Raw genomic sequence first — 14,082 nt, 5'->3', positions numbered from 1 at the left:
TTTTGACTTATGTGGTCATTAAATGTTCTTCATGTGGACATCAATCTTTTTCTATTTTTGCAGTAGTAGTCCCATTTATGGTACATAATTAATTCATGGTGTTATGCAAGTTTCACATAAAAACTTAATTGATGTTTATTTTCTATTTTATTTTTCCTTTTCCTTTTGGAATTCATATATATGTATGTATATATATAATCTTCACATTTGGATTAGATTTTGGAGTGGTATTGAATATTTGCCTTGTTACTGTTGTATTAAGTTTCAGTTTTGTTGAAGAACTCTTTCATGTGTTTGCTTTCCTCTATCTATGTTCTTTCATCTTCTTTAGTTTGAGGCATTTAAATAGAGGCATTCTTCCTGCTTGATCTCTTTGTTATGACTCACTCTGCTATTGTTGCTGCAGTACCTTGATGAGAATGAACGCTTGATTTGTGCTATAATTGATGAACAGAAGCGAGGAAAGCTAGAGGATTCTGCTCGGTAAGTTTGAACTCGAGGAGCATTCATGACAAACATGAGCTATGTAGATTCTGCAATCATCTGCTAAGTACTTCTGTAACACTGTACAAATTCCTAAATCATAACTGATGACCAGTTCCAAACTTTTAGCAAAAACAGCAGTAGAAATTCCAATGAACTCTTTTTTTGCTGTCATTTCTGTTGTTAGATTTGCTTCTTGCATTCTTGCCATTATGTATGGTTGTTCTATTTGTTAATTCCTCCTTCCTCTTCAAGTTTCTGTGGAATTAATATAACCAGATCAAAGTAATGAGTGAGTTCCTTCCAGATTCTCATTAGCATACCATCTACAAGTTCTTCTATTTGCTCTCTGCTGCAGGAAACTTGAAAGGCTACAGCAGAACCTCGATTGTCTCGCTGCTCTTACAGACAATCAACCACCTCAACATCCAACTGCAGCGCAGGTAGGAATCATGCGTTGTAACTGATAGGATAATTTAATCTTCTACAGATTAGTTTGTGGGTTTCCATACTCGAATGGTAAGTTTATTAGGGTAAGAAATGTTTCTTCTTCCCCATGTCTTTCCTTCCACTGTGGCTGTGCAACCCCAGCAAGCTCAACTGTATCCTGCCAACGCTCCTGTGGAACCAGTCCCTCAGGTGTTTCAGTCTCGGCAAGCTCATCCGTCTCGTCCCAGTGCTGTCGTGCAAACTCAGCAAGGTCAACCGATGAACTCTCAGATCTCGATGGTTGCCCGACCTGCAATGCTACATGATCAGATGCACACTCAAGACCAGCTTCAACAACAACAGATGCAACATGCAGCATTGCACGGAGGGACCAGTGGAACAAGTGTATTCCATGGTCAGACCATTAATGGAAGCTGTGGGATGCTGACCACAGGAGCATATTCCAGTGTTGATGGCAGCAGTGGAGCAGGTAGTAGTATACTACCTGGAACTGTATCATCAGCTGAAGGACAAGGAGCCATTACCATGCCTGATTACCCGTCAGACTCTGAACAACAAGGGGAGAACTGGGATGTTGAGAGTGGCGAAATCCTGGATTTGCTTTTACATAATGATGAACAAAGCTGTTCTTGAGAAGAAAATAGTATGCCATCTAGTTTAATGTTGTTTGGAACTTGGAAAATGTTATCTAAGGCTCTCTTATGAGCCCTGCAGTGAACAGTAGTTCTGGTGATGATTACATTTCTCATATAATATGTCTCCAGAAACTTTATGATGAAAGTGGATGATGTTTCTTTCTCATATGGAAATCTTTACTTTGACATGATAAAGGTGGAAATCTAGCTCATTTTGTTGAATGGTCAACTGTGAACAGGGGATCTTATGAGATCAATGAACCATCATGTTCCCCTCATTTATCAATCATATGAGATCAATAATTTCTATCATTGGATCTTTTCTATCTTGGATATGCATGGCCAAATTACTTGTGCTTCTTCCTCAAGAACGTAGAGTGGATGATGTTCTACCACAACACACATTAAACGATGCAACAACATCGATTTCAGAGTCTTGGATTCAACAAAGCCCACGATATGATACTGTCACAACTTATTATTATGCTTCTGCTGCCACCTCTTCTTCTTCTTCTTCTTCTACTTCAACCTTTTTCCTGTGAAGCTTAGCCAATGTGAGGGACCCGAGCAACGACCCCATGCTTGTTCACCCAAACCCACACCCTGTCACACCGGAAATCCTGGATGACCACCTTGCCGTCCTCGACGATCCTTGCCTTCACCGTTGGATTCTCCGACTCGATGATGGTCGCTGCCTTCTCCCCTTCAACTCCGAGAAGCTCCGGCCATGAATACTTCCCTGCGAACAGGCATGCATGCATGTACAGCATCAAACCTACATGTCTTGATTCCTCAGTCGAGCTTTACTTACCAGCGCATATGTTTTGCATCTTCCTTTTATCCTTAGATCTTCTAACGGAGGATCGAAGGATACGCCTCTTTCTTTTACCTCTTCTGCGTGTGGGGATTGAGTCGAGAGGATTTGTTCTTATAGGCAGCATCAAGTTAAGGTGACTTCTTGGATGTCAAAGATGCACAGAATAAGAACAAGCAGTTCACGTGAGCTGAGCTTTGGAAGTCCAGCTTCAGATATGGTTTCGCTGCATGCAGTACGTGCACAGTCGTAGGACATGCAACGTGGACAAGTACGAAGCTACGCCAAATTGTTTAGGTAGGAAGGAACACAGCTGCTGAGAGTTGTTGAGATCTTGTCTTCTCTTGCCTGCTCTTAGCGAGGTCAACTTCTACAGAAATCTGCAGAAAAGATAGATAGATAGATAGATAGATAGATAGATAGATAGATCTGCTTGCCATTTGTCCCCCCAAGTGATCATCATTTCAAGAATTACATTATTTTTCGTGCTCAATCTCTCTGCAGAACTGCAAATCTTGAAGGTTTCGATCAAGTCTACGCACGCATTCAAAGCATGTTGGTTACGAAACGCTAAACGACGCAAATTTAGCCTTTAATTCATGAAAACGATAAACGACACAAACTTCAAACTACGAACAATTGCGATCGAGCCCATTAACTTTTATTCATGTCGGTGGCACAATGACATCTGCCAGCCTTATTTAAGATTCCAATACATATCCATACATATTTGTCACCATCTACCCAATACGAGGAATCTCCGCGACGATTCCAGCCTTGTCAACCCAAACCCGCACCCTGTCGCAGCGGATATCAGGAGTAACTATCGATCCAACCTCGACGATGACAGCTTTGACGGCCGGATTCTCAGACTCGATCGTCGTCACCGCCGTCTCTCCCTTCACTCCCACCAGCTCCGGCCACGAGCTCTTCCCTGCGTTTTGTCACACGAAAAGCATTCATCAGCTAGCCAATCTTACAGAAACAAACATGAGCATGCATCTCTCTCACGTACCTGTGCACTGATCCATCTTTCTCGGATTTTAGCTTGTCTTGTCATGTCTTCTTCTCCTAACGTGATATTTATAGGCCTTGTTCTCGGGGTTCAGCTTTGAGATTGCTTGGTCAAAAACTTGTTTGAGCTCCTCACGGAACACGAAGGAAGCAAATTTATATACTACCAACCAAGCTGGTCTTCTTCTGCATCAGCAGCATTATCACAAACACTATTCAAAGACAACCTCCTCTCTGACTGCTTCAACTATAACGGTCTCCGGTCACAATAAGATTAAGCGAGGAGCTAAGCTGTCAATTGCTTGAAACGAACAGTAAAACGGGGTTAGGATGTCACTTGGAGATGATCATTATATGTTATTTCCCAGCTTAACTTCTATTCGACATAGCATAGAGGGATAGAGATTGCACTACCATCATCATCACCATCATTGCTGTTGTTACTGTCGTCTTTATCAATCCCATCAAATCTCCTGTTATTATATTACTAATTGTAATAGCAGTAGCATAATTGTGAATCACAGTGTTCCTTAAACGAGCATTAGAGTTAGAACTCTAAGTCCTACAAATTGTGAAGCAAACGAGATCATGTTTTTGCGGCCTTCGGATTGACTGCTAATAGGTTTTGGTTGAAGTAAATATGGAACATGTTGAGTCCCGACTAGAACTTGTTTTTCACGTTGAACAGATGCATGGTATTGGATCTCACATCCAGCGATGAAGAAGAACTATATATATATATAATTCCCTAGACTACGATGCACCAACAGATAAGGATGATGCTTGCGAAGAAGATATACTTGAGAAAAACGCCACCATGATGGGGGGATCACTTGCTTGTAATCTAGCCAAGCTCAAGAAAACCCATTCAAACAAGATACAGAGAGAAGATTACCACGAGACTAAGTCAAATAAGATGACTACAAAAAGGAAAATAAAATTAATGCTCTTATTCAAGATAACCACGAGACTATCGTGTACGTGATCTTATTCATACAGATAAAGTTGGTGTGGAACGGAAGAGCAAGTGCATGTTGTCGTCCCCAAGGAAAGCTTCTGTGTTGCTACCCCCCCCCCCCCCCCCCCACCCACCTTTGTTTGATTCCTAAAGCAATCGAAGCTTGGGAGGACGGCATCACATCAGACCAGGTTAAAAGTAGGCCGTGGGACCCGCTGCGCTGGGGTCAGCCAATGAATGCCTCTCTCGGTAGGTGGGCCCGGAGGAGGAAGATTCCAAAAGCCTTCCTTGTTGTCTTCCGCCTCTCGTCGCAAGCCGACAAAAACGGTGGCCCACCGGGCCCCCACCGCGGGCCGACCACTCTCGGCCCTCTTATGGCCCGATGTCCGATTCCAAACAGGGAACACAGAATTGCGTCGGCCCCCATGGAGGATGCGGCCTCGTCGAGGAAGAGCAGGATCCGCGGATCCTGGCTGGAGGGAGACGGCGAAATCTTCCCCTCCCGAGCCCCAAGCCACGTGCTCGCACCATTGAAGCGACAGCAGACCGGTGGGTCGCCCACGCTGCCTGCCACGGACGCTGCGTTGGCTCGATTCCGACGCAAGTGGAGGTCGGTCCCCACACGTGTGCAGGATACGAATTTGGCCCGGACTGCTTCCACGAATTGCGTGCCGTATCATTTTCTCCACCTGTCAACCATATATATATATATAAATGTATAATCTGACATTATTCTCCTCAATTTTATGTTAGCTTTTCTGGGATCTTATGGACAGAGGTACAGTCAAAGTGAGGACACAAAGAAAGAAGAGTGAAAAGAATCATGTTCAAATCAAGTTAAAAGACTTTACTTTGATGTACAGATCAAGTCATGCAATGCTTAAAGAAATGACCTCATAAGGTCTCCAACTCTCATGGAAGAATTAGGTGGTGGAATAAGTAGAGTCTCTTAAATAAGCATTCCTCCTTGATAGAAGAAGCTTATAAAGCAGTTTGCTTTAACTAAGGTTGTAATTACACTGCCTCTTTTCTAAGCCAGAAATTAGCTTTTGGAGTTGATGAGGATAATAAATTGTGACAAGACCCACGCAGACGTTAGCTGTCCCGGACGACACCTCACACCTCAAACGACCCGGTCGAACTTGGTCAAACGAACCAGAACACAGACCGAGGCCCATTAACGACCCGTCCAGACTCTATTCTTCACGCCACGCAAACACCAATGTTAGACGCAACCTGCTCCCTGCAAGCAGTCGCATCAGACACAGTAAATCAACCCTATAAATAACCCCGCCCTTGAGGAGAGGGGGAACCACTCCATTCCACATCGATCGTCGGAGGGGTCGGGCCGAGCTTCCCACCCGACTTGTGTGCAGATAGGAGGACGAAGCTATTTTCCCGGGATGCCAAGGAGAGGAAGCCTTCCCCACGGGACATCCCGACGAACCCAGATGTGATCTGGTCCGCGCACTCGGCCACTCCAGCAACCCCGAGAGACCTCGAGCAAAGATCCCCGTCATTCCGTCTCGAAACGAGTCACGTCGGCCCCGAGACCACGGCACAAGGTTGTTTACACTAACAAGAGTCATAATATATTTCAAAAATAGAGGAAAAATACAAGTTAGGTTTGGCACACTGAGCCTCTTCTCGGTACATTTCATGATTGGGTCATTTCCAAAGGCTGTTCGAGTGCCACATGCTGTGCTCCCACATGGCTTTCATTTTGTACAATGCATGTGAATTGTGTGACCACTGTTCTTGCGGCCATTTGCTCTTCTTGGAGCTGCAAATGTGCATAGCTCATGAGCTGTTTACTGTTCCTAGTGATTCCTGATGTATCACTTGTGGTCCTGCTGTTGTCCTTTTCCTCATATTATTGGGATATAAATACTCTTTCTTGACCCTGCTTTCTTGCCAGTGAACTGCTGCGAGCATCAAGCTTGTCCATCTGTTCAATGCAGGCCATCAGATGCCTCTTTAGGTGGCTTTGTGAACAACCTTTCTAATTCCTCCAGTACATTGTGAGGGACTCTCAAAAGTCATCTCAAATGAAGCTTTCTCTCGCTCCGGAATCCCTTCACGCAGGTACTTGTGAAGGACAGAATACTTCTCTTTGGCCTTGCTCCTTTGATGGATGGATCTCCCCAAGTAGCATGAACCAGTAACAACTATGGCAGAAAGAATCAAACAGATTCTTATTGGCCAAAGGCATCACTTCCTGAGAAAACCTGTGGTAGATGATATGTGACCCTCATGTCAATAGATCCTGATAACAATAATCTTGGTGAAGAACAATTTACATTTGGATGATGATGTTTATAAGTGAACCATTAGGCCTTCTCCGTTTTCTGGTGGTTTATATTTATGGAGTTATATGCAAAGATTATTATGCTTGAATACTGTGGTACAGTCCTTCAAAAAGATTGTTCCAAAACTGATATATTTGGACACATGATAATATATTAGATGAGCAGTTGAATTCTTATAAATATCTGAGAAAAAGAAAGACTTGGAGATGTTCTTTATTCTGTATCTTAAGCTTATTAATGCTTGATCATTAGAACAGCCTGAACTAAATCAATGTTGGGATTTGTCTTATGGAGCTTTTTTAATGTCTGCAACTGGAAGCATGCTTCTCTTCAACTGTAGGACACACAGAAAAAGATTGAGAACAATATCTGCACATCGATTGCCTTCGACTCTCCCAATAGATTCTATCAATCATTTACACTTGTTTAAGCATACTCCAACAAAAAATTGTTTAGTCTTATGCTTCTCATTCTTCTCTTCGATGATATCATAAGGTACAGTCATTTCCTATAATATATCATTTACACTTGTTTAAGCATACTCTGTTTTGTCTCATTCATCATCCATTTTGCATTTGCTGGAGTTTATACTGTGAGTTTCTGTTCATGTCCCATGGTTGGATTATGTGCAAAATCTAGATCATGATTATACGGTTATAGGTTAAAATAATCATCACTCGTTTGATTTCTTTATGTTTAGCTCAGATGAGACATTCAAATAATGTGATTTGGCCAATCAGAGCGCGACACGGTTCCAATTCATCACCTAATGCTGCCAATGATGAGCTGCCAGAATTGCACTCACAGGAGTACTAAAAGACTAATGAGGGAGGCAGGTGCAGTCAGCATGGTCCACTGCAGGCATTCAGAGAGAGAGAGAGAGAGAGAGATCCTAAACAAACAAGATGAAAGGAATGGAAGGGAGGGGAGGGGAGGGCATTGTCACCAAGACATGCCACAGCCCCACACATGCAACAAAGAGGAGCAGGACAAGGTTTGATTACAGTGGTGGGGAGCCCCACACGAGCTTAGCCATCAACCCCAAGGGTGTCATTATTCTAGATGAAGCAATTGGCGCACCATTTACTAAAAGGGATGGTTAAGAGTAAAGTAGCTTTATATTTTTTGTGTGGTCTGGGCTGTGAGATGTCAGCATCTTCCCCATGCTTAGGAACGCAGGATACTGCAGGAAAGGAGGAATGAGAAGAGGAGAGATCAAAGAGGTGGGCAAATTGGTGCTTGAGAGAATTAAGAGGAAGTTTAGGTCTACCAACTGGTGGTTAGGAGATTGAACACCTTAACCATCCTCATCACCAACTCCCAAGAAGCCACAGCAAGGAACCTCCTTTGAAGACTTGCAGATAAAGAGATAGAGGAAGATAGAAAGAGGGAGAAAGGAGGGAGAAGAGATAGAAAGATTCGTCATTTATCATGGATTAGGAAGAGGGAGAAATACTCTCACGTGCAAGATGCAATTTTGAGCTCTGATGAGAGAGAGAAAGACGGGACTTGCAAACTGGTTGTCATTTTAATATAGTTGGATATGCTGATGAAGGTGGTGAGGCAGTATTAAATAGATATATTATAAGGGGAGGAGAGGAAGGGGGGAGAGCTTTGTCTTTGGAATTGAGGTCTCGGGATCGGTTTGTCTCCGAATTGGTAGGATTCTCCTCGGCCGATCGGCTGTGGGTTCATGCTTTCTTGTCCCCCACGAGGCGCGCAGACAGCAGCGGCCGCCGCCCTTCCCTTCTTCCTTTCGCGCCCTCCCCCTCTCTATCTCAGGTACTAGACTTTGATTTTTCACTTGTCTCCCATCTTTCTTCATCTCCCTATCCATGTCTTTCTTCTTTCAACAAGGACGTCTCGATTTTGTATGTATATGCATCATATTTGCTTCTTCAAATCAACATCCATATCATTGCAGTTGCTTCTTCCTGCCTGGCTCCCTCTCTTTGTCCTTCCGTCTCTATCTCTCCATCTAGTTTTTAGTTTAAGAATTTTGGATGTTGGCTTCACTATTTTAATTTTTTTTCAATCTAAGAAATCTACTGTTTTGAGAACCGTTCTCCTTCATTTACTAGTTTTCTTTGTTTGTGCAACAGATTATTTTTAAGCGGATTTTGTTGTTCTTGGGTATTATACTTCTCTTTCATCTGTCTGATGAGTTTTCTCATGCTCTTTGCTCCCTCTTTATCAAAATCTGATGTTTGGGTAAAGGTTCCTTTATTTTATGTTTCTCTCTTTCTTGTTGTTTTTCTTGATTTTGTAAATTATGCAGATTTGACATTTATTTTGCGTTGGCTAGGGTAAAGGGTACATATTCTGGATTTCTTGGTGGTGGGTTTTGGCTTTATATGGTGCATCTGGGGTTTTTCCTCTGGTATCTGGACCAAAGACCTTTTGCTCATCCATGCTTAAAGGGTTAAAAGAGACCAATCATTTGGGTCCTTTCAAAGATTTTCTACTTCTTATTGTCCCTTTTGCTGTCATATATCAATTGTTCTTTTAGTTCATGGAGCTCGAGAACCCAACCGAATTTGTATCATGTACTTTTGTTAGTTTCCTCCCAACCCTTTGGCCATTGTGCAAACATGTAGCCTTAAAATGAGAGAAACGTGGTTCGGGTTGATTGAATGTCCTGATTGATTAAGAGATTATGTCTTCCTTAATTGGTTTCTGGCTACTCCTTTTATTAACTAAGCAAACAGATCTTGAGCTCCATTTATTTATCCTTTCTATTTGTGTCTGTGTTGGTCTTTGTTTGTTCTTCAGTTAAATTTTGCAAAATGATTAATTTCAATCTGAGGAATGATACAAGTTTTAACAAAATATAAATGATCTGCAGCTCAGAAGTTACTTTTAGTCATGTTCATTAAATGAATTTTCTGTTAGAACCTTTTTTTTTCTGATCATTTATGATTCATTAATTTTTTTCTCTGTTTGCAGTTGATCTTTAATCAGCTCTTCCTCTTTACTGTATTCAGAACTGTTGTGACATAATTCATTCTTCACCATGGGCTTGAACTTTTAGTGTCGGGTTCATCCAGGTTCCCATGACTAAGATAACTGCCATTTTTTCACACAAAATATTGCAATGATCCATCAGACTTCTGTCTTTGAAGATCTTGCCCTGTTTAAGATCAAGGAAGATAAAGATGTCTACTTTCTATTCAATGTCTAATGACCACAGTGGAAGCACTCCAAATCTTGGCCTGAGGGATCCAGGGCATGCTCCATATTCTGAATCACCAGGTCCAGGCAACATGATGTACCTGAGCTTCTTGAATTCTGGTCAGTATACAGATGCAGTTGCTGGTGTTACTAAAACCCAGCAGAATCACATTGAACTTCCCGGTGCCACTTCTGACATCTCACCAGGCTTGACTGTAGGGAATTCTGACATGATCACTTCGCATCTTGGCAGCCATGGTTATAATGCTTGGAAGGATGGAAGAAATGAGATGTTATTTATGCAGACAGTTGATGGTACCATGAATGGTGCAGATGATCTACTTCATACTGATGACCCTCAGACGAGTATGCGGACTCAGTTGGGCATCATAAACGGACAAAACTTGTCTTTGCAGCAGTCAAATGTTCCAATCATGCAAAATCAAGGTTTATCACTCAGCCTTAGCACACATATGCCGGTTCCTTCAATTCAGTACCAACCAACTAGCTTGGGTATCTCTTTCATGGGCTGCCATCAGTCAACTTCTGGAAATATTGGTCTGTTGAGGGAGGAACACTTTCAAAACAGAAGTTTTCATGGCAATGTCTCCCCTTACAGACAGTCTCATATTCCAAATTCTAAATATCTCAGGATAGCACAGGAATTGCTTGATGAAGTTGTTAACGTTGGGAGTGCTTTGAAGCAAAGAGCAGATAAAAGCCAAAGTCACCCTTCTGCCGATGGTGCTCTTACATGTAAGGATGGTAGTGGGGAATCGAAGAGTGAAGGGATGGCTTCAAACCCTCAAGAAGCCACCGTTAATTATTCTAATGAGCTCTCACCTTCTGAAAGGCAGGACCTTCAGAACAAGGTCTCAAAGCTATTAGGGATGTTGGATGAGGTACACTATATCCTTATCTCTATCTTTTTCATTAATTTGCTGTCATCCTTGTTTTCATACTTAGAATTTCATTTAATGTAGGATCATGTTAATAAATTTTATTTGAAGTTAGAAATTTTTTATTGAGAGTAGCAGTAAAATCTTTTGAGGTTGAGGCTTCAAATACTGATGGCCTAGCAGAAAACAAGTCATGTTGATTATAATGTTTGAAGGAACCATCTTGTTATCTTTGATGGAAAGAGACAGTGCATGTTCACAGATTTACAAGCGAGTGAACAAAGAATCGTGATGCTTGAGGTCAGAAAAAGCAGGATTTTGACAGGAGGAAAACAAGATATTTATCCGAAAAATCGTGGTAACTAGGCAGGTAATGGTGGAAGAGAATGGCAACTGAGTGAGTGCCTCGAGAAATGCACTATGGCTGAAAGAAAAATGTCATACTGGTTCTGTAGTTCTTTGCTACCTGTAAAATTTCCCTATTAAACATTTCAGAAGTTTCTTCCTTGGCATAATCTTTTTGAAGTTCGGTGGCTTAGTTTGATACTGCCATGCATGATTATCATCTGGAAAGTCATGGCAGCCCTTTTGAAGGTTGATTCTTTTCTATGGTTTATAAGCAATCCTTATTTGTGAAGTTTTCACATGGAATAAAGATAGAAGAGTGCAAATAAATATGCAATGGGATCTCATGGTTTAGCTATAAGGTTAGATGCGCCTAAGTCAAATTTATGAAGCATAAGAGACACAGTGTTTGTGCCTAATTATGGAAAGGGTTTGTGCCTATGGTGTTGTATGAGAAACTGGCACTCTGCGGAAATGTAAGACTGCTATGATCGTTTTCCTTCTATTTACATCTGTAACATTACAAACTAAAATTTCTTGATATAAGTTTCCGAAAAGGCTTGCACTTGCTGAGTAGAAGTGTATTGACAATAACAGCATTGTGCAATCATTTGTATTAATGGAATATACTCTTGTAGAGCAATTTTGACAAATTCGTTATCATTTCTTTTTCACTGCAGGTTGATAGAAGGTACAAACAGTATTACCATCAAATGCAGATAATAGTGTCATGTTTTGATGCGATAGCTGGTTGTGGGGCTGCAAAGCCATACACTGCGCTTGCCCTTCAAACCATTTCTCGGCATTTTCGCTGCTTGAGAGATGCAATCAGTGGCCAAATTCAAGCTATAAGGAAGAATCTTGGAGAGCCAGACAACACAAGTGGCAAGGGTGGTGGGTTATCTCGCCTTCGGTACATAGATCAGCAATTAAGGCAACAGAGAGCCATGCAGCAATTTGGTATGATGCAACAGCATACCTGGAGGCCACAGAGGGGCTTGCCTGAGTCATCTGTCTTGATTCTTCGTGCTTGGCTGTTTGAGCACTTCCTTAATCCGTAAGCCCAACTACCTTCTTTTTCACCTGGTTGTTTTAAAACTACAATAAATATATACAAATACTAACAGTTCCATTTTAATATGTTTTGCCAGCTACCCAAAGGATTCCGAAAAGCTAATGCTTGCAAGACAGACAGGCTTGTCAAGAAGTCAGGTATACTTGATTTAACTTAGGTACTTCTCTTGTGTTCTTTGGATAGTTCTTCTTTTAATGCTAATGTCGTTAGGAATGCATTGCTTAACTGACAATCTAACTATAATTTTTTTCGTCTGAAAAGCCACTGTTATGATTACTTTAATGTCTTTTTCCAGTAATTTATCTCTTTCCCCTCTCACGTCGTCTTATGTCCACTTCCTCTCGATTCTTTTACCAGGAAGGAATTGTTTCTTGGATCGTATCTGTATATTCTTCCTGATGAACTAACATCCTTGTGCTTGAGAACTGATAATGTACTGGTGTGCTATGAGCAATCTTTTTGGTTTGTAAATGTGTGCACATCATTAGTTAGACTTATTCCTGATTCCACTTGGGTCTCCTCATCAAACAGTCTAGTTTGCTCAAATGTATTAGTTTGTATGACTGACGAATCAAGACATATAGTAAGTAAATTCCTGGCTCACATCAGGCTGCGTCAGAGAAAAAGGGCAGTCATAGTGTATATGTTTTGAATTTAACTTAGTATTTTTTTCATGATTTGGTCTCCTTTCATTCAGGTATCAAACTGGTTCATAAACGCACGAGTTCGTCTTTGGAAGCCTATGATCGAAGACATGTACAAAGAAGAGTTTGGTGATACCGAGATTGACTCAAACTCTTCCTCAGAAAATCCACCAAGACTTAAGGAAGACATTCAGTCCTCTGAGGACCATGACGACATGCAAAACCCTGCAACCGGAAGATGCCAAACAAGCCAGATAAGCAACTCCTCAAGACCTAATGTCATCCCAGCTATGGATGTGGCCGAATCAGTTGCTGCTTTCCAGAACGAAGAGACTGCGCAAGATTCATATATGAATCTGAAAATTAGTGACCAAAGACCAGTCGGAGTAGATTCCAGCTTCTTACAAGATGCTCTTGCCCACCAAGACGGGAGTGGGAGGTTTTTGGCTTATCAGATGGCTGAGTTGGGTCGCTACGGAAACAGCGGAGTGTCTCTCACACTGGGGCTGCAACAGTGTGATGTCGGCCATCCTGCATCAGACGATCAGCAGAGATTTCTCGCAGCGAGAGCGAATGATGTTTATGGCACAGCTGCTCCAGTTGGGCCTGATACGGCCGATTATGATTATGCAAACATGGGAGATCGGCGACACCGACTCGGGTCAACACATTTGCTGCATGATTTTGTTGCTTAGATTTATTTACTTTGGTTGTGATTGCTATATCTGAATCTCTGAACCAGAATAATTTGTTCTGAGATGCCCTTTAAGCATTGCTTGCAATTATACAGAAGAAGTGGTTTTAGCATGGTATACAATGTATAACATAAAGAGGTGGCTATTTGGTGGAATTATAGGGTAGCATGTTGTAAAGATAGAAGCATATTTTTGTGTAATCTCAGAACATGTAATGTTACTACCAATTAAGTTTAATCTATATTGTATACTATTTGCATGACTTTCTTTTGAATTTCTTGTCGCTGTCTTGCCATCTAAAAGCTTAAATCATGATTTATGATTTTATATTCTTAACAATCCCCGAATGAAACTTGAATTGTTCCAAATATGATCTATGGTTTTGTAATCTTAATACTTTCAATTGTAAGAATGTTGATGGAATATTTGACCGCAAGAAACATTGGGAGAAGTGTCATCCCTCCTATTTGATACAGTTCTCATGCTCTGAAATAACTTAAATCTGTCTCATTATCATTGACTTTTCCTCGAGCTGAAATGAAATAATCATTAGATCATTATATTGTCCCGAGAGTCGAATTCACCCCACA

At 41.5% G+C, this 14,082-nt stretch overlaps 1 protein-coding gene across 2 annotated transcripts; it reads left to right on the top strand.

The window, feature by feature from the left end:
* Positions 1-7,769: 7,769 nt before the first annotated feature.
* LOC135609961 (BEL1-like homeodomain protein 7) lies at positions 7,770-13,754 on the top strand. 2 transcript variants are annotated; one of them, XM_065103809.1, is made up of 6 exons: positions 7,770-8,445; positions 9,610-9,954; positions 10,042-10,736; positions 11,759-12,135; positions 12,230-12,290; positions 12,851-13,754. In XM_065103809.1, the coding sequence occupies exons 2-6, from the start codon at positions 9,819-9,821 to the stop codon at positions 13,490-13,492; spliced, it is 1,911 nt and encodes a 636-aa protein (XP_064959881.1). In that variant the 5' UTR covers positions 7,770-8,445; positions 9,610-9,818; the 3' UTR covers positions 13,493-13,754. The 2 variants fall into 2 exon arrangements, with proteins under 2 accessions (XP_064959881.1, XP_064959880.1); XM_065103808.1 differs by having other exon boundaries at positions 7,771-8,445; positions 9,610-10,736.
* Positions 13,755-14,082: the final 328 nt, after the last annotated feature.

Source organism: Musa acuminata, chromosome BXJ2-4 (assembly GCF_036884655.1).
Source record: "Musa acuminata AAA Group cultivar baxijiao chromosome BXJ2-4, Cavendish_Baxijiao_AAA, whole genome shotgun sequence".
In the NCBI taxonomy this organism is placed as follows: domain Eukaryota; kingdom Viridiplantae; phylum Streptophyta; class Magnoliopsida; order Zingiberales; family Musaceae; genus Musa; species Musa acuminata.
This window is presented reverse-complemented; position numbering and strand designations above follow the sequence as displayed.

Coding starts and splice junctions, on each gene's coding strand:
- LOC135609961 (XM_065103808.1), top strand. CDS start 9,819: ATGTCTACTTTCTATTCAATGTCTAATGACCACAGTGGAAGCACTCCA. Junction 10,737..11,758: donor TATTAGGGATGTTGGATGAG/GTACACTATATC, acceptor TTTTCACTGCAG/GTTGATAGAAGGTACAAACA. Junction 12,136..12,229: donor TTTGAGCACTTCCTTAATCC/GTAAGCCCAACT, acceptor ATGTTTTGCCAG/CTACCCAAAGGATTCCGAAA.